At 46.7% G+C, this 20,919-nt stretch overlaps 2 protein-coding genes across 5 annotated transcripts in view; one reads left to right on the plus strand and one right to left on the minus strand.

Annotated features, from left to right (window-relative positions):
• The first annotated feature begins 1,844 nt into the window (after positions 1–1,844).
• Positions 1,845–2,609, plus strand: LOC138748060 (uncharacterized). Its single transcript, XM_069907756.1, has one exon. The coding sequence runs from the start codon at positions 1,845–1,847 to the stop codon at positions 2,607–2,609; it is 765 nt and encodes a 254-aa protein (XP_069763857.1).
• Positions 2,610–4,343: 1,734 nt separating this feature from the next.
• Positions 4,344–20,919, minus strand: part of LOC138748358 (lethal(3)malignant brain tumor-like protein 2) — a 50,152-nt gene continuing 33,576 nt past the window's right edge. For 2 of the 4 annotated variants that reach the window (XM_069908404.1, XM_069908403.1), the window contains exons 10-17: positions 19,778–19,857; positions 16,133–16,237; positions 12,489–12,636; positions 12,102–12,181; positions 10,861–11,095; positions 9,554–9,622; positions 7,309–7,401; positions 4,344–5,114 (exon numbers count right to left, since the gene is read on the minus strand). In XM_069908404.1, the coding sequence (XP_069764505.1) occupies positions 5,023–5,114; positions 7,309–7,401; positions 9,554–9,622; positions 10,861–11,095; positions 12,102–12,181; positions 12,489–12,636; positions 16,133–16,237; positions 19,778–19,857 (902 nt within the window). In that variant the 3' untranslated portion in view covers positions 4,344–5,022. Of the gene's footprint in view, positions 5,115–7,257; positions 7,402–9,553; positions 9,623–10,860; positions 11,096–12,101; positions 12,182–12,488; positions 12,637–16,132; positions 16,238–19,777; positions 19,858–20,919 lie in introns of all 4 variants that reach the window. The other 2 variants (XM_069908405.1, XM_069908406.1) reach the window with 2 other exon arrangements.

Raw genomic sequence — 20,919 nt, forward strand, 5'->3', positions numbered from 1 at the left:
CTGTGGTCCCTGGTCCCACAACAACCCCCACCACACGACCAGCCCAAACATAACATCCTCAGGGACTTAAAGACTTGTCAATATGTGTTTGTGTGAAGGGCATACACTAGCTGCCCCTACAACCCTATAAGGGGCCTTACATGGACGTAAGGGCTAACAGCTCCACTTTCATCCTCAACATCAGTGGTAGGGAGGAGATCTTCACCATTGACCGCCTGAAGCCAGCATATCTAGACTGTAACTCCATTCCTCGGCCACGATGCAGAGCAGACCACCCAAGACAACGGACAATGGCCCGATCGCCATTCCTGTGGGGGGGGGGGTGGGGGAAAGAGGGGTCGTGTGGCTGGCCACACAGGGAGATGAAGACCAGCCCATGAACGCAGCGACCGTACAGACCTGGGAGTGACACCAGCCGTGGTCCCAAGTGATGTCCCACATGGCGGGAAGACGGTGAACTGTGGCGGGAAAACCGGCCAATCCTAGACCAGCACTCTGATGACATGGGGGCCTGATGACATGGGGGCCTGATGACATGGGGGCCTGATGACATGGGGGCCTGATGTCAGTGCCTGGGGGCCATATAAACACAATAGCCAGAGGAATAAACCAGTCTTGACTTCAAGGATTTGGTGTGCGTGTCGTTTTTCTCCACGACTGCATGACGACTACAATGGAAACAACTGGCTAAAACACTAAAAACAATCCATTGGAGGAATTCGCAAGTCAGGTGGAAGGAAAGGAAGGGTTGACATTTCAGGCCAGAGCCAGAGGTTAAAAATGTTCATTATCTGAGATCGTGATAACGCTGCGACAGACAGAATGGAGACATTTAGCCATGTAGTATGGGCATCAATACAAGACAGGGAATTTGTTCCCAGGGCTGATCTCATCCAACAGATGCAGCCTCCACGACATCGAGGAGATGGAACACAGACTGACAGATCACTTCACTCTGTCGGCTGCAACAGCAAGGATCCCCCAGTGGCCGCAACAGCAAGGATCCCCCAGTGGCCGCAACAGCAAGGATCCCCCAGTGGCCGCAACAGCAAGGATCCCCCAGTGGCCGCAACAGCAAGGATCCCCCAGTGGCCGCAACAGCAAGGATCCCCCAGTGGCCGCAACAGCAAGGATTCCCCCAGTGGCCGCAACAGCAAGGATCCCCCAGTGGCCGCAACAGCAAGGATCCCCCAGTGGCCGCAACAGCAAGGATCCCCCAGTGGCCGCAACAGCAAGGATCCCCCAGTGGCCGCAACAGCAAGGATCCCCCAGTGGCCGCAACAGCAAGGATCCCCCAGTGGCCGCAACAGCAAGGATCCCCCAGTGGCCGCAACAGCAAGGATCCCCCAGTGGCCGCAACAGCAAGGATCCCCCAGTGGCCGCAACAGCAAGGATCCCCCAGTGGCCGCAACAGCAAGGATCCCCCAGTGGCCGCAACAGCAAGGATCCCCCAGTGGCCGCAACAGCAAGGATCCCCCCAGTGGCCGCAACAGCAAGGATCCCCCAGTGGCCAACTACTCTAATTCCACACCCTACCACCACACTGACCTGTCTGTCCATCAGTATCACTTTCTCCAATTTCCCCATCCTCCGGTCTTTCTCTCTCTTCCCTACCTCTCCTTTCCTCCAGCTCTCCTCTTTCCCTTCTCCTATCAGTGATTGTCCCTTCTTACCCCTCTGCTCTCCCCATCATTTGTCAGCTTCTTCCTCGTTCCGTTCCCCACCCCGTATGCACCTCTTACCTGTTAACCTGAGCTTCCCCCCTTTCCCCTTCCTCCCGCGACCTTTTTATCCAAGTCAACCTGCTTCTCCAGATTCCTGACGAAGGGGTCAGACCTGAAACAATGAGTGCCTTTCAACTCCTCTACTCACTGCGGGACCTGCTGAGGTTCTCCAGCACTTTTGTGTATTGCTTCAGATTACATCATCCCACCATCCTCACCCCGCCCCCACCATCCTCACCCCGCCCCCACCATCCTCACCCCGCCCCCACCATCCTCACCCCGCCCCCACCATCCTCACCCCGCCCCCACCATCCTCACCCCGCCCCCACCATCCTCACCCCGCCCCCACCATCCTCACCCCGCCCCCACCATCCTCACCCCGCCCCCACCATCCTCACCCCGCCCCCACCATCCTCACCCCGCCCCCACCATCCTCACCCCGCCCCCACCATCCTCACCCCGCCCCCACCATCCTCACCCCGCCCCCACCATCCTCACCCCGCCCCCACCATCCTCACCCCGCCCCCACCATCCTCACCCCGCCCCCACCATCCTCACCCCGCCCCCACCATCCTCACCCCGCCCCCACCATCCTCACCCCGCCCCCACCATCCTCACCCCGCCCCCACCATCCTCACCCCGCCCCCATCATCCTCACCCCGCCCCCACCATCCTCACCCCGCCCCCACCATCCTCACCCCGCCCCCACCATCCTCCCCACCGCCCCCACCATCCTCCCCACCGCCATCATCCCCCCTGTATAAAAATAGTACTTTTATCAACCCAATTGATCAGAGCTCAGTCATTTCAAGCCTGTCACATTGTATTAAAAAATGGGTCACAATCGTACATCTAAAAACACCACCAAGTGAACCCATGGCTTAAACTCTAAGCCACCGTTAGCTTCTATTTATAACCCACACATTTCACAAGTTTTCCTAAAAGAAAACATCTGTACAACTATTCTTCCTCCTCCCGATCAACTTGCATTTCTATAGCTTCTCAATAACCTTCTGGCCTTCTCAAGCCAATAAAAATTCCCCTCCATGTGTCGTGACTGCTCTGATGTGGGAAATACAAGAGGAAACTAATTCCCCCCAACAGCAAAGCAAGGAAGACCCTGTACACCTTCAGTGACCCCGATCAGAGTGAACGACTTCGCTCTTCCCTGTAAACATCCTGTGGGATTGTTCACCTCCTCCCAGAGGTGGACTTGAGTATCCATCTCATTTGCACAATCAGATTTCTAACAGATCTGCTCCTCTTCAGTGACATAAAGAAGCATTTTTGGAGTGGGACCCAGACATACAGTCACACTGACCAGTTCATAAATGATTCAAAGGGGAATAACTTTTGTTTTGGACAAAGTCAGGTTCATTTCATTCACAGATTGTGATTATACGGGTCAAATTTCCCATTTATTACGTTTGTTTCAGCTGCATATTTATTTTTCCTGCTTCTATTAGCATTCACTAAAGGGAAAAAAGGGAATTACACCCTTCCTCCCCCATACATGGATCAGGAAGTTTATCCATCATGATCTGGAGTGATTTGAGACACCAAGATCTCATCTCATCTCCAGTCTAGGTCACTTCAACTTATCTGCATCTCAGCCAAGTGAGGAGGCTGGGAGCTAGATATCCCTGCCTGGAAATACTCCATAATAGAACGTCGGGCCACTTACCATCCGTTTCCGCACCCCCCACCATTGTAAAGTGTCCACAGTTGAACTGCCGAGGTGGGTGGCGAGTGGAGATGGTCTCGTGAGAATCACACCCAACTGGTCAACCGTCAGGAATGTGAAGGTGGCTGAGATGAAGGAGCGGGCAGCCATGGGAAGGCAGGTGGCCAGGATCTCCCATACGAGCAGCTGAACTACACAGAGCACCATGCAATACACAAACGAGCTGGAGAAACTCAGCAGGTCACACAGCGTCCATGGGAAGGAAAGGACAACTAACATTTGGCCTGGGCCTTCGTTAGGGATAAGCAGAGGCAAGAGGCTCCTGAATAAAAAGATTGGGGGGGGGGGGGGGAAGAGAGGGAGGGAGTTGGGACAAGAGGAATTTAGCCTGTGCTCCTCCCCCTGCCTCTTCCTCCCTCCTCTGCCTTTATATTCAGGCCCCTGCCTGTTTTTGCTGATACCTGACAAAGGGGCCGGGCCAAACGTTGGTCGTCCTTTACTTCCTCTGGACGCTGTGTGACCTGCTGAGTTTCTCCAGCTCAACTGTGTATTGCACTCGACCCCAGCATCTGCAGACTTTCTTGTTCAACAGGCCACTGTGCTCAACGTTTCACTGCCTATTTGCGTCTGGTTACCCAATACTTAGCTGGGACAAGAAGACCACTGGAAGTAGCCTGTATCACCTAGTTCAGGATTGAACACAAGACAAAGACAGCTGGTGTTCCTGACCCCAGCAGAGGCAGAGGCATCACCTCAACTCAGTACGACTGAAGCTAAATGGTACGTGTAGAACCAGAGATTAAGTTACTCAGTAAAAGGCAAAACCTGCAGACACTGTATTTGTAGTTAAAAACACAGAAATGTTGGAGGAAATCAGCCAGTCCCGCTGCGCCCATAACAGGTAACGATATAAAAAGATCTTTTTAAATATTTATATTATCGACATTTTGGGCCTGAGCCCTTCTTGGAGGTATAAGGAAGCCGCCAAACACCAGCCTGCTTTTTGCTTATACCTGGAAGAAGGGCTCAGGCCCAAAATGTTGACACTACAAATTTTTAAAGCAATCTTTTTACATCGTTACCTCCTACGGACGCAGTGAGACCGGCTGTTTGTCCTCCAGCATTTCAGTGTGTTTAGTAAATGACTCGTGTCCATTTGCAGTCCACACGTGCAAACTAAGACTGGCCACATGGGTGTGACAGTGGAAACTAGGCCTCTAGCATTTAAGCTAGTTTCTTGATCCAAAGGATGATGATCTCAATTAAAAAGAAACTGATGTTTTACAGAAAAATAGCACTCTACAGACCAGCTTTCAAAGCACTCGTACAAATGCTCTAGCAGGATATTTCTAGCGTATTACTGTGGAGTTCTTATTAATAAATCATAACTATTTTTGACTGCACGGAATTGGTATCAAAAGATCTCCACTAGATTATATACTTATGGTTGGATCCAGTCCAAGCCAGTTTAAACCAGTCTGAACGCAGCTTCAAAGTCTGGAGCTCTTGGCTGCAGTATTCCTTCTTCAACACAGTCCCCGAAGTGAAGAAACTTACAGGGTCCAGAAGGTGGCCGATTCTCACGAGCCCGGTGCCCCAGTGCGTGGGGCTCACTCAGTCCTCCAGTTCCCTTTTGAGGTTTTCAGGAGGGAACAGTAGATCTGCAGGTAACTCAAAGAGTTCCTCCTTCACTTGCACTGCCATGACTACGAGAGAACACAGGACAGGAGGAATCCTTTCAGTTCAGAGGCACCATGACCACGTTCGTTCACAGCCAGCTGCAGGAGGGTCACGGCTCACCTGCACAAGGTCCCGTCATCCCTGTGTGAGACGAGCCTTTCGACAAAACTGCTCGATGCTTACCAATGCAGTAAAGTGAGGAGGGGCAGCTGTGATGCTGGAAACAGCTGTCTCATGACTAGCAAGTTCTGTCAAAGAAAGCACCCGAGGAGGCCCATTTCCTTGCAAGAACTGACATCATCGTTTTTTTTAAATGATCTGATCTTGTATTTAATTCCTCCATCGTTTCTCCTGATTAAATGTCAGAACCTTTTCAGTGACTCAGACTTCAATCCCACACTCCAACACTGGCATCTGCTCCACCTTCCAGTAACAACACGAAGCTGGAGAAACTCAGCAGGTTGAACAGTGAATTTCATACAGCAAAGATGAAGGGACAGAACCATCGTTTCGGGTTTGATCCCTTCATCAAGGTACAAGCAAAATGTAGGCAGGTGCCCAAACAAAATGGTAGAGGGGGATTGGCCAGGGGAGGATCACGGTCCCATAGGTGGATAAGGAGGGCATCAGCAAGCAGAGGAGGGGGAGGGGGAATGGCTCTGTGAATGGAGAGGGAAGGGCATGGATAACTTAAGGAAAGAAGACAGAGGGATGGGGAAGAGTGGGAGAATGGAGACTGGGCCAGCAGAAACCAGAGAAGCCGATATGAATGCCTTTCAGTTGGAGAGCACCCAGACGGAAAATCAAATGTTGTTTCTCCAATTTACGGGTCGTCTTAGTGGGACAGTACAGGGGCCCATGGAGAGACACAAGTATGGGAGTGGGGCGCGGAATTGAAGTGCTTGGCCACTGGAAGATCCCGGTCAATGGAGCGGACAGAGCAAAGGTGTTCAGCGAAGCTGCTACATCATCCACTTCTCGATCGCCTCTTCCCATTTAACCACTCACACTTCAAGCCATGATGTTCCCTCCCTGACTTTCTCCACCTTCCTAGAGATGCCAATCGAAGAAATCTTCCTCAACCAAATGCTTATTCACAGTCCTGACAACCCCCATTTTAACTTGGAATGAGTTTCTCTCCAAGAACTCTTTTGTAAATCAATTGGGAGGGACTTTGCCTTCTTTAAGGTGCTATACCAATTCTCATTCCCATGCTCCATACTGCATTTTTGTTGGAGGTCATCTCCACCTCTTCATAACAAATATTTTATCTTAGTATTTTAGCTCTGCAACTTTACAAAAAGGAATTGGAAATCTAAAACTTTACCTCTACCAACAAAAAGAGCCGCCGAGAAAATCCAACTAACAAAGGGTCAACCAGGTTAGTGCAACATTGTTAGAACCAATGACTGGGGTTCGAATCCCACGCTGTCTGGAAGGAGTTTGTATGTTCATCCCATATCTGGGTAGTTTCCTCCGGGGGCTCCAGTTTTCTCCCACCATTCAAAACTGTACCAGGGGTATAGGCCAATTGGGTGTAATTGGGCAGCCAGGCTTGTGAGCTGAAACGGCCTGTTACCGTGCTGTATGTCTAAATTTAAATTTAAAAATCAATCTAATTTTGTGAGGTAAGTATTCATTTTCTGTTCCTTGGCATCTCCAGAGCCAGGATTCATTGCCCATTTCTCACTGCACTTTTGAAGCAGTGGGGGGGGGGGGGGGGGGGGTTAGCTGCTACCTTGAACCCCAACAGTCCTTCTCATGAAGGTTTACCAACAGTGTGGACGAGGTTGTAGGATTTGGACCCGTTGATGCTGAAGGACAGATAGATTTCTGGGTCAGGATGGTGTGTAATGAGGGGTGGAACCAATGGGTTCCTGTGTGTTCCTGTGTTCCTGTGTGTCTACTGCTCTTGTATTCCTTGTTGACAGGGACCTGGAGTTTGGAAGGTGCGGCCAGAGCAGCTCGGGAGAATTACCGCCTCACATTTTGCGTGATGTACTGTGCTGTAATGTTGTATGTGAGCATTTGTTTAAACAATTTCTCGGTCACATCACAAAAATCCTGCTCAGTGCTTTACAATCTTCATCATCCTGACACTTGAGACACAGAACAAGACCAGAATGGAAAGTTATCCACAGTGCTAATATTCTTCACATCCTCACTAACCTACTGGCTCCATCCAGCTGTTTTTATATCAGAAGACATGGTCTTTCTTACTTTCACCTTCAGTTGGCTCCATCTTTGTTTTTGTTTGGAGTAATGTTCCTGGTTTTCCCCCCTGTTCACGGCTCAACAGCGACAACTTCTTCTCTGAGGAGATTAAATAAGGAAAGCTCAAGAACTTTTCAACCCTTCGTTGTACATCTTCCACCAAAGCCTGGGTGTCTCAAACAGGTCATCAATCTCCTTGTACAACACCCACCCCTACGGTGACCATAAACTACTCTGGGACCACCAAAAGATGTTTCTGTTCAAACATCACTGTTTTTCTTGCACTAACTGGAAAGGTGAATTTTTATCCATCTATCCTGTTCTATTTGTTATTGTTATTTGACCCCAAGCCCGATACTGAGGTACCTTTGTGTATACAGTTGTGAGAGAAGAGGATAAATTTCCTTGGTGAGGATACAACCTAATTAGTAAGGAATTTAAATGACGTGCCCTGGTTGGATATTTAGATCCTATTCTCACAAAAGACCCTGAAAATATCGTGGCTTCTTCCACAAAGAACAAGCAAGTTTATAACAGGTTTAAGCCAAATTAACTCTGCCTAACAAAAAAATGTAAATTGCAGTAAAACACAAACGTCTGTAGATACTGTGGTTGAGGTAAAAAAAACGGACGCTGGAGAAACTCAGCAGGTCTTGTAGCATCTATAGGAGGTAAAGATACGTTCTGATGTTTCGGGCCTAAGCCCTTCCTCAAGGTGTGAGTAAAGAGCAGGCAGGCGCCTGAATTAAAGGCTGGGGAGGGAAGAATGGGCATTTCTGTGCTTTTAAATATACGTGAGAATGATTTAATCTGAATGGAGACCCTGCCAGCTTGATAACATCATTCTTCCTGGACACGGCAGAACCGACCTGAGGCCATCAACATTGGGAAAGTAGAAAGATGCAAGAAAAAAATTACACTGAGTTCAGTGGCAAATGCCATCAATTTGCAGCTAATCAAAGAATCCAGACCACGATGAATATTCTTGCATTACATATTCTGAAGAAACCAACGGGACGGTGAGCGCAGCGATTAGCGCAACACTGTTACAGCACAAGTGATCGGGATTCAAATCCCGCGCTGGCTGCAAGGGGTTTGTACGTTCTCCCTGTGACTGCGCGGGATTCCCCCGGATGGTCCGGTTTTCTCCCTCTGTTCAAAAAATGTACCAGGGTTAAATGGTTGGCACGGGCTCTTGCGCTGAAAGGGATGTTACCGTGCTGTGTGTCTAAAATACAAGGATTACCTCCAAACCCTGACTGGAAATGCAAAATATTATTCTTCAATATACTTGTAGTTGGAAATTGGACAGCTCTGGAAGTAATTAAAGGCAGTAATTGAATAACATGCAAGATGTTGTCAAATGGAACAGTTACTAAATTTTTCGGACAAAAGGCTCAGTTGGCATGTCTCGGGAAAATATTTTAAACAGGTTTTAAATGAACACAAATGGAAATTTAGCTCCAAGATTTCACACTATCCATCAATCTATTTATCCTGTAATTTATTTACTTAATTTTAAAATGTCTTTGTTTCATATATCCATTTATTAATTTATTTAAATGAATTTCTAGCAATATTTGCACCTGTAACACTGGGACACAACAACAAATTTTGTGATATGTTCATGACCATAAATTTGGATTCGGAGTCAGCAGTAAAGAGGTCAATCCACAGGACCATAGGAGATGATCACGGGGAGCCGCTTCCCACACCCACCCCCTCAAATCAACGTGATCCACAGGATGCACAAAATCCGAGGACCCCTTCCACCCCACTCCCAGCATCTTTCAGCTGCTCCTGTCGGGGAAAAAAACAAGAGGATCAGAGCCAGCGGCACCAGGCTGAGGAACAGCTCCTTCCCCCAGGCAGTGAGAACACTGAACGACCAGAGGATCTGCTCACACCGACCCACTGAGGCTCTCTTTCTCTTGATTTATTTGTATAAATGAATACTTGTGCTACATACATATTGATTGTGTTCGGTCTGCATGTTTACAACTGAGGACCGGAGAATGCTATTTCATCGGATTGTACTTGTACAATCAGTGGACGATAAACTTGACTTGTTCATTCTGTGGGAGAAGCCATTGATTTCACATGTGTAAATAAACTGGATAATACATTAGAAATGGAAGTCATGACATGATCATGGGTGGGGAATAGAGGTTCTTATTTCTGGTGATTCCATTATACAACCAAGCACAGAACTGAACGCCCATTCTTGAAGAGAACCGTGGTCACAACTTACGTTTCTTCTTGTAAATTTTCTTCTTCGACTTGTTGATTTCTGTTGATTTACAAACGGTTTTTTCAGGAGCTGTATACAAAGAACGGCAAAGAAATTTTAAATTCATATCAAGAAAGAACCAGAATTAGAGCTAACGCATCTATCTGGCCCACAGTTTGAGATCTCTAGCCCCTGAATATTGGCTTTCACCAATCCATTAGGGCTACAACGTCTGTCCTGAAGAGATTGTCACTTGGGGTACTCTGAAGCTTGGAACAACAGAACATGTCAAAATATTTGGCAAATCGGGCAGCATCTGTGGAGGGGGAGTCGTTGTCTTAAGATGTTGGTTCTCTCTTTAGCCCTAACAGTATTTCTTTAAAAATTTAGAAATACAGGACAGTGTCCACGGTGGCGAACCAGCGAGGGGCCTGCTGCTAAAGAACACATCCAGGCAGCGAGGTGACTTGTGGGCGAGGAACCACACAGGCTACGGGCTGCAGGCAACTTGAAGTCAAAGATTTGCACCAGGCTGTGGGCTGCTAAAGGCTGGATCACGAGAATCAGGTGTCAAGACTGGGATTCAAGAGGGTGGGTTGGGGTTAGGGCTCCTGAAGGCCGAAGTCCGTGCGGCTGCAGGAGCGCTGGAGGTGAATCCACAAATGCTCAGTGTGGGGGGGATGGGGGGAGTCTCTTTTGCTTCTCTTTCCTGAACTGTAAGGGGCGCTGGGCAACGCCAATGCAAATTGGGAATCTTTGTCTGCTGGAGGAAGGAAGACAAAGGGATAGAGAATAGAGAGGAAGAAGAGACGGAGGGATAGGGAAGGGAGGGAGAATGGGGAGTGGGTTATCAGAAACTGGAGGTCAATGTTAATGTCATCTGGCTGGAGATGAGGTGTTGCCCCTCCAATTTATGGGTAGCCTTTGTTTGGCGGTGCAGGAGGCCACAGACAGACACCTCGGCATGGGAGTGGGAGACAGAATTGAAATGGTTGGTTACTGGGAGGTCCTTGGTCATTGATGTGGACAGACCAAAGGTGCTCAGCAACGTGATCTCCCAGTCTGCATCCAGATTCTCTGATGTAGAGGAGACCACAATGGGAGCCCTGGCTGCAGTAGAGGACTCTTGCAGGTTCACAAGACTGGATGGATGAAAGAAAAATGGAGGTTTATGAGGTAGGGTTATTTCTTTGGAGGTATATATGGGTTGGCACAACATCGTGGACCGAAGAGCCTGTACTGTGCTATAATGCTCTCTGTAATAATTCTTGTAATCAAATATATTCTTCCCGTGCCAGGCAGAACATGGCAATTTTACAAACCCTTACCTGGAACAACAGGAACTTGGAGTTGATAACCTGTCAGTTCACACCACCCGACTGGATAGATATCGGGGGACTCACAGTCTACCCACTGATCATATTCATCATCCCACCCATCAAAATGGATCTTCAGCAAACGGTTCAGAACACGTGTGACAGTGGCCACACAGATGAGGCGGGGCTCCATCAGGTCGACAGCCTCGAGCTTCATTCCTGGCTCAAAACCATGACACGGAATGTCCTGAGACACAATAGGACAATTAATATTATGTCAAGACACATCCAACACTGTGTGAGAGACAAAAGTTTGCACACGCTATGATTTCAGTAAAACCCAAAATGCTGGACCAACAGACAAATATGTATTCTTATGTTTCAATGTGGAACTGCAATTTCAATAAAAATATTGAAAAGAGTGAAATGTTTCAATGAGTCCCATTCTCTCCCTCCCTCCTCCAATTCTCCTAAATTCAAACGAGTGCAGGCCAAGAGCTGTCAAATGCTCCACATATGATAACCGTTTCATTCCCAGAATCATCTTTGTGAACCTCCTATGAACCCTCTCCAACGTCAGCACATCCTTTCTTTAATGAGGAGCCCAAAACTGCTCACAAAACCCCAGGTGTGGTCTCAGTGCCTTATAAAGCCTCAAATCACACACCTCAACCGTTTCCACCTGCACATCAATTAGGCCTTTTCCGACAGCACATCACCTCTATCAGATTCCACCATCTACAGCTTCTTATGCTTATCATACAAGCAGAGAACACTAGATCCGAGTAACAGGCCTTTCAGCCCATCGAGAATGTGCCAAATTATTATTCTGCCTCGTTCTACTGACCCACACCAGTTTCTGTCTCAACCTCTGCTCCCCTCTCACACAACTTGGCTCCATTTCTCCTTAACTATTTGCACCCTTCACCCACCATGTGCTATCTCCCATCTTCTCCACTTTCAGACCATCTTCACCTGTTTCCACCCATCACCTTCCAGCCCTGGGGTCTCACCCATCTCCGTCACACCCACTCCACACCGCCCAGATGCAGAGCATCAATTCGAAACATCAACCATCCCTCTGCCTCAACAGATGCTGCCTGACCTGCTCCTCCCAAATTCGGATTTTGCTCCAGATTACAGCACCAGTGCCTCATGTCCACTACTGGTCGATCAAGATCCATGCAACATACAGTCAGGACAAAACACACACACAAACACACACACACTAGAAAGTAATCCTCGTTACTCACCCTGATAAAGAGATTTGCAGGGGCTGCGACACTGTTCGTCTCTTTTAAATACGTTTCCCAGTCAAAGATTTTCTCATAACCTGGAAAGACAAAAAGTCTCCATTAGCAAACAAGCACAAGAACTCATGCAAGGAGTTCAGAGAGTACACGGTGCCTGTCTATATTTTGCTTGATGAAGAGCTCAAGCCCGAAATGTTAGTTATGTGTCATTATCTTTGCATGGCAGTCAATGGGCTGAATGGCCTATTTCTGATCCAACATCTCATGGTCTTGATGGGTAGCATGGGCTTGGGAGCCATTTCTTTGCTGCACCAGTCGATAACTTTATTTATACAAACAGTTCATCACAATGAACTGGTAATTTTCTGAGTTTTTTTAGTGACTCACCTTGTGGAGGAGTTAACACAACATCATTCTTCTTACAGAATCCTATGGGGAAGATGGAAGAGGAGCACGCATGATAACAGAACCAGTCCGATCCATCGGCAGCCTCGGAACCATCAATTCCAATCATCAGGTATCCATTCAACAGCACCTGTCATTCATTGGGACAACAAACCACCCATCACACTGTTGCTCTGGAGGCAGGTATCAATCACAGCACAGCTCACACTAAATGGCCCTACATTTAACTATCACAACATCAGCAGACTTTCCTGTTTAATCACCGACCTGCCAAACTGCTACAAATAACCAACCTCGATCACTAATATTGTTCGGGGTTAGAAAATTAACAGCCCCACCTTGTAGAATTTACAGGTCAACAGAAAACCGAGAATGATGGTAAACGATCAAAATGGTGCAGTTGTGCCACAACTCTATTACGCACATGACCTACCGATCTAGGTGTAGACATACAGGGAACAAGGACAAAGGTTGCAAATAACAAGAAAATCTTAACTGCGGACAAGACAGACTTCGGCAAGACAATGGTAAAAGCAAACGAGTTGTTAATCAACTTAAACATAGTATAAAACTTAAGAAGGATGAGAGGCAAAACAACAAAATGCTACTGGTTTTGGCGATGTTAAATGGAAAAGCAAGCCCTACGAGAGACACAACCCAATAGGAATGATGTTGGTTTCATACAGTCACGAGGTATAAAAGCCAGTGATCACACAAGCGTAATTTGACCTATTTTCTTGTCCTTCGAGAAGGATGTCAGTATATGTAGGGGTATGGTGGTGCAGATCTGACACACAATGTGCCTTAAGCGAACGACGTAACGAAACAGTTAACAATACTGACGATTATCATTAAAGTGCTGGAGAATCTCAGCAGGTCGTGCACCGTTCTTCATGGCAAAGATACACAAGAAGCATTTCAGGCCAGAGTCCTTCGTCAAGGTGAGAGCAAAATCAGGCAGGTGCTTTCCACTTTCAGCGATCCATCTCCTCCTCTATCGCTTCCCAGCTTTTTTCTCTTCTGCCCTCCCACCCAAGACCTCCTCCCTGTGGTTCTGTGATCCTCTCCCTACTGTTTTAGACAGGCACCTGCCTGTGCTTTGCTCATACCTTGACCAAGAGCTCAGGCCTGGAACTTTGGTTATGAGGCCTTTGCCAAAAAGAATGCTGGGTGACCTGCTGAATTTCTCCAGCACTTTTGTGTGTTAAACTACAATTAGTGTCCACAGATTTTCCTGTTCAACGATTATCACGAACTTGCCAAACTGCTGTTAAAAAAAAATCTTGGTCACTAATATCGTTGGGGAGGGGGGGGGGGGGGGAAGAAAATTAAAAGCCTGGCTGATAAGCAACACCAAACACGTCCCAACCTCGTTGACTCTGAAACACCTCATGGTTTGAGAGTGGATCATTATTGGTAGGTTTACCAGCAACACCCACAGACTGCGAATGTGAGACGAGGAGGTGGCAAGATTCATGGGAATGGCCCCATAATTTAGGTGGATGGTTTAAAAAAAGTTGTACTCAGTCGCACATGGACAGTTTCTTCCCCTCTGCCATCAGATTCCGGAATGAATAAAGAACACAGCCTCACTTCGACTTTTTCTTGCACTATTTTTATTTATTTTGTAAGGTGGTTTAAATAAACGTTCGCACTGAGACGCAGCTGCAAAACAACAAATTTCTTGACGTGTTCATGGCAATAAATTCCGATACTGAGCAGATTTTAACAGGAGGATTTTAGTGGAAGATTTTAATACCCCATAGGATTCATTATTCTATATGAAACAGTCTCCAATTCCGAGCTTGCTGCTAAGTGTTGGGGACTGTTTTGCTTGTACCTTGAAGAAGGGCTCAGGCCTGAAACATCAGTGATATATTTTTCCCTCCTGTGGACACTGTGAAACCGACAGAGTTCCTCCAACTTATCCTTGTGTTTTTACTACAATCATGGTCTCTGAATCTGGCGTGTTTCACTCTTGTCATTAATTGTCACACCAAAGATGCATTAATTGCGAACAGAAGAAAGGAAACTTGACCATTCCCATGGAAGCCTGTTCCTTTGTTCCTACCTCATCAATTTATTATAATAATGTGATTACCGAGTTTGACCCCAGATTTCAGCTGCCCCTTCCCTTTTCTCCTCCTCCAGAGAAACCTTTACTCGCCAGTACCATCCCTTTTCAGACAGCGTTGCCACCATTTACATTACTCCAGCTCTCCGCCTGATCGCAGGCCCTTCAGTTTGTTCCTGGCACTGTTGTCCAGAAAAGTACACTCTGCTTCTCTCTCCACAGATGCTGCTGGACACAGTTCTTCCTCGCTGGTTAAGGTCAGAACTGGTACGTCTCTGATCCACATGCCCACCGACCTGTGGAATACTTTGCTGCAGAGGGTGGTTCTCTGGATAAGTTCAAGAGGGAGCTAGATAGGGTTCTTGTGGACAGTGGAATTAAGGGTTATGGGGAGAAGGCAGGGACAGGGTACTGATAGTGGAAGATCAGCCATGATCTGAATGAATGGCGGTGCTGGCTCGATGGGCCAAATGGCCTACTCCAGCACCTATTGTCTATTGACCCTTGTGTGAAAAACTACAACGTGGGTGAAGCTCCAGAGACAACACTTCACAGAATTCTTACAGCAAGACCAATTGGCCCTTCAGTCCATGCTATCCCCCTCATGGAGCATCGCCATCGATCCCATCCCCGTCTTTCTCCAATAACCGTGAAATGTTTTCTCCCTCACAATCCTCCCTATTTTCAGCATCTGTTCAGTTCCATTTTCACCACCCTTATACGTGGTGAATTTCAGATTAACTGATGCATGTGAAAAGCTTTATCCTCTTATCAGTTTTGTAACCTTTGTTCAAAATGTAAAATCTGTGTCCTCTAAGGCTTGAGTCACCGGCAAATGTAGAACTTCCCTCCCTTTCCCTCTCCATGAAAGGAATCTTTACTCCATCACCAGGCCACAGTTCAGGGGAATTATATCGTTTAAAAACAATTCATTTCAGAAATTGAAAAGATTTTAACCCTTTGGACTCCGTGTCCCTGTTTTTAGGGTCTACATACAAGCACATGTACTCCTGGCCCCTGTTTTCCACCACTGGTTTTATACCCAACCACCAGCTGGTTCGTACTGGTGTTTGTACTGTAGTTTACCCTTGGACCCAGTCCGGAGTATGTATTAAAAACAGCCAGTCCAAAGGGTTATAAAAGATTACGTAATCTGAGTTATACACCTTAATTTAACTGTGAACGAAGCTGGGAAAACTGTTGAAAAACTGCCTCAGATTTCCAGTGACTGGGTTCAATCCTGGTCTGCCTGTGTGGAGTTTGTACATTCTACCTGTGACCACATGGGTTCCCAGGTCTGAAAATTTTGTTGCCAGGTCATTGGGTGCATTTAAGGCAGAGATTGACAGGCTCTTGATTAGCCAGGGCATCAAAGGTTATGGGGAGAAGGTGGGGTAGTGGGGCAGACTCAGTGGGCTGTCTCATGGTCTTAAAACAAAAGTCTATGACAGAATTCTGGTCGAAGCCCCTCTAAAACCGACTGAATGATGACATTCTGATTGTTCCTTCTCAGTAAACATGCACAGTCACAGATTTACATTTAAAAACCCACCTTTCTGACACTAGCAACACAAATGGTGGATAAATTCAGTGGATCAATGGCCTCCAGTTTCATCCCTTCTTTGAACCAACCTCCGTGTGTGTAAACTGCCCGCACCTGGAAATGAGAGAGAAAAAAAACATCCCAGAAAAGGCACATGCTGGAAACAATAGACAATATAGACAATAGGTGCTGGAGTAGGCCAACTGGTCCTTTGAGCCAGCATCACCATTTATCAGATCATGGCTGATCTTTCCCTTTCAATAACCAATCCCAGCCTTATCCCCATAACCCTCAACTCCCCTGCCCACAAGAGCCTTATCCAACTCTCTCTTAAATCTATCCAACGAATCCGCCCCCACTACCCTCTGTGGCAATGTATTCCACAGACACTGGGTAAAATTTTTTTTCCCCATTTCTGTCTTAAATGACCTTCACTTTATTCTTAAACTATGCCCTCTAATCCTAGTCTCACCCATCAATGGGAACATGTGCTCTGATTTCACCCTGTCAAGCCCTTTGATAATCCTAAATACCTCGTTCATGTCTCCCCTCATCCTTCGAAACTCCATCGCATATAATCCAAGTCTTTCTAACCTATCCGCATATGACAATCCTGCCATCCCGTGAACTAACCTTGTAAACCTGTGCTGCACTCCTTCTATAGCAAGTACATCCTTTCTAAAATATGGGGACCAGAACTGGATCCAATACTCCAGGTGAGGTCTCACCAAGGCCCTGTACAACTGCAGAAGGGCTTCTCTACTCCAATCCCTTCTTCATGAAAGCCAACACACCATTCGCCTTCTTCACCGCTTGCTGAACCTGCATGCTAGTTTTCAATGACTGGTGAACATACGACCAGATCCCTTTGCATTACCCCACTCCCGAGCTTAACACCATTTAAGTAATATTCTGCTCTTGTTTCTGCCTCCAAAATGGACAACCTCGCATTTACTCACATTAAACTTCATCTGCCAACTTTCCAACTTTCCCTAAACTATCCAAGTTCCTTCGCAATTTCCTGACATCCTCCTCGCTCTTTACACTACCACCCAGTTTAGTGTCATCTGTGAATATACATATGTAGTTATTTATCCCCTCATCCAAATCATTTACATAAATGATAAACAACTGAAGGCCAACTCCGACCCCTGCAGGACCCCATTTGTCACATCCTGCCATCCAGAAAATGACCTGTTAATCCCAACCCTTTGTTTCCTATTTCTCAACCAATTATCTATCCAGGACAGCACCCTACCCCTGATACCATGCTCCTTGATTTTGCAACCTAGCCTGCTCTGTGGGACTTTATCGAAGGCCTTCTGAAAGTCCAAGTACACCACATCCACTGGCCTACTTGTTACGTCCTCGAAAAATTCCAGATTACTCAAGCAAGATTTTCCTTTAAGGAACCCATGCTGACCAGCACCGAGACTCTTATTCCTTCCTACGTGTTCTGGTATTTCTCCTTTAACGATGGATTCCAATATCTTCCCCACCACCGACGTCAGGCTGACCGGTCTATCATTTCCCATATTCTCTCTCCATCCCTTCTTAAAAAGTGGTACAACATCAGCCACTCTCCAGTCTGCAGGCACTTCCCTGGAATCTAAAGAACTTTGGAAAATGTCAATTAGCGCTTCCACAATTTCCAGATCAATCTCTCGAAGCGCCCTGGGATGCAGCCCATCAGGCCCAGGGGACTTATCAGGCCTCAGTTCTAACAATTTGCTTACAACCACCTGCTTCTGAATCTGAATATCCATCGAACTGTTTCCTTCGGTAATTTCACCAAGTCCCTAGATACTGCTTGACCCCTACTCCTATTCTGATCATAACCTATATCCTCCTTGGTGAAAACAGATGCAAAGTAATTGTTAAATTCCTCAGCCATCTCTATGACCCCATTGATAATTTCACCTTTCTCCATTTTCAAGGGCCCAATTTTGGCCCTAACCAATTTCTTCCTTTTAACATATCTGAAGAAGCTTTTGCTATCCCATTTTATATTATTTGCTAATTTTCCCTCATACTTCATTTTCCCCTCCTGAATGACTTCCTTAGTTTCTCTCTGTTGGTTTTTAAAGGCCTCCCAATCCTCTAACCTCCCTCTCTGCTTTGTCATCTTATCCTTATTTCTTTTAGACCTGATACTGCATTTGATCTCCTTTGTCAGCCATGGCTGCCATTTGCTCTTCGTAGAGCCTTTCCTCCTTGTTGGGATGAATATATTCTGAATCCTGTGAAAAATATCTAGAAATACATGCCATTTTTGCCCATTTGTCCTCCCAGCTAGAATGTCCTTCCATTTTATTTTGGCTAGCTCCTCCCTCATAGCTGTAGAGTCAACCTTATTTAGCTGTAGCACATGCCGCAAGATCAGAGAAGACGAGCACGTCGTGGACAGGAGGGGAAATTGATCGGGGGAGAGGGGTAGCTTTGTGAATGCTGAGCTAGAGGTAAGGACACATTGGGATAGGGGAATGGGAGGGACGGGGTCTAATGGGAACTGGAGAATTCGATGCTTATGCCATCTGGTTGGAGGGGCCCATATATGAAACACTCAATAAATCAAAGCATTAACATTTCTGATGGGCGTAGCACGTTGTCAAATGGCCATCCTGACTGCTGTCTTACTGAGTCTTCTCAAAGATGATGGCGAACATCACTTTGCAAAACTATTTAGACATATACAAGTTACATGTCGACAATGGCTCAGGGCTAACATCGGACAGGCCATTGCATATTATTGAACTTTTCCAAAAGTTCAATATTCAGGTTCATTGTCAGAGAACATACATGACATCACATACAACCCAGAGATTCTTCATCCCATGGGCCAGGTAGAACTTCTACTTATCAGTAACTACACACTGTATTAAAAAAAAAATTATACAAAATAAACAAACTGACTGGACAATTCAGAAAGAAAAATCAGTAATAAATAAAGTGCAAAGTAAGAATTTTTAAATGAGTCCCTGATTGAGTTTGTTGTTGAGGAGTCTGATGGTGGAGGGGAAGCAGCTGTTCCTGAACCCGGTGGTGTGAGTCTTGTGGCACTGATACCTCTTTCCCGACGGCAGCAACAAGAACAGAACGTAAGCTTGGTGGGGTGGATCCTTGATGATTGCTGCTGCTCTCCGATAGTAGCGTTCCCTGTAGATGTTCTCGATGGCAAGGAGAGTTTTCTCTCTGATGTCCTGGCTGTCCACTATTTTTGCAGGGCTTTACATTCAGAGGTATTGGTGCCCTCATACCAGACCGTGATGCAGCACCCTTTCCACCACACATCAGTAGAAGTTGGCCAAGGTTTCTGATGTCAAAAGCAGCAAATATAAACTTAAGAACTTCATGCCTCCACACACAGCCACTGAGGTCAGGATCAAACTCGCGTCACAGGAGTTGGAAGGCAGAAGCCACTGCACCACTTATAGACACAAGCCTCGAAGAAGGGCTATGACCCAAACACCGATGGTCTATTTCTCTCCATGGATGCCACCTGACCTGCTGAATCTCTCCAGATTCTCATTGCTTGCACTGGGACATTTCTTGTTTTAACAACAAAACCATCCACTGTACTCGAGTACAAATGCATGCTTGGTCTGGGTCGACACTCCCTTACAATAAAATAACATGCATAACTTTTTCCTTTACCTCTTTGAAGTGGGGGACAGCATCGCAGTAGATTTTCCTGAAGGATGGGTTTGAGCTCAGCTCTCCTCGATTAATTCCTTCTGCAGAAAAAGTAAGAACATTTTAGATTTCAGCTGCATGGACCTGAAGATTGTGGATTTTTGGTTTAAATGGGCTCAGTCAGGTCTGTTTCCCTTTCCATTTCTTCCTGCTTTTTCTGGTTGTTCCTCATTTCCAACTCTGCGCAGTTCAGTTACTAAGACTGGCTCGAACCATGAAAATGTAACCGGGTAACACAAAGGGTTCCTCAGCACAGAAGGGGAACGAAAGCTGGGAACTTACTGAAAGCCATGAACTTACAGCTTCAATTCCACGTCCCACTCCCACACTCACATGTCTGTCCATGGCCTCAGGTCCTACCTCACCAAGGCCACCCCTAAATTGGAGGAACAACTCTCCAGCCAGATGGCATCAACATCGACTTCTCCAGTTTCTGCTAGCTTACTCTCCATTCTCCCTCCCTTCCTTTGTCTCCTTTCCTCTGGCTCTCCACCCCCTTCCCTCTCTATTTACAGAGCCATCCCCCCTCCCCCTGCTTGCTGGTATTCCCTCCCTTATCCTCCTGCTACCTCCTGCCTTTGCCCCACCCCACCCCCACCATGTGGTCAGGTGCATGAGTACATTTTGCTAACACGCTGATGAAGGCCTCAAGCCTGAAACGATGGATATGCATCTTTCTCTTTGCTGTATAAAGTTCACCAATTCTCCTGCTGAGTTTCTCCAGGGTCGTGGTTTTACTTCAACCACAGTATCTGCAGACTTTTGTGTTTTACTATTTCCCTCGTCGTCTTTTATGAACCTTTCCATTGGATCTCCATGCCACTATATACCAACCAAAAGCTGGGTCAAGGAGTCCCACACTTGCACCTTCCTTTATGCCCCTTGGTGCGACTCTTCGGTTGCCTGGATTTAAATTTTAGATAAAGGTTTGGACAATTCTCAAGCGGATATTCTCTCACATTTGACCTAAAAGCATTGGTTAGTCACAGCCTGGCCTTCTGCATTCCAAAAGATTCACAAGTCACAACACAGAGCCAAAGAATGTTACAGCTCAGAAACAGGCTCTTTGGCCCTTCTCGTCTGTGCCAAACTATTTTTCTTCC

The sequence above is a fragment of the Narcine bancroftii genome, chromosome 13, assembly GCF_036971445.1.
Source record: "Narcine bancroftii isolate sNarBan1 chromosome 13, sNarBan1.hap1, whole genome shotgun sequence".
Lineage (NCBI taxonomy): Eukaryota > Metazoa > Chordata > Chondrichthyes > Torpediniformes > Narcinidae > Narcine > Narcine bancroftii.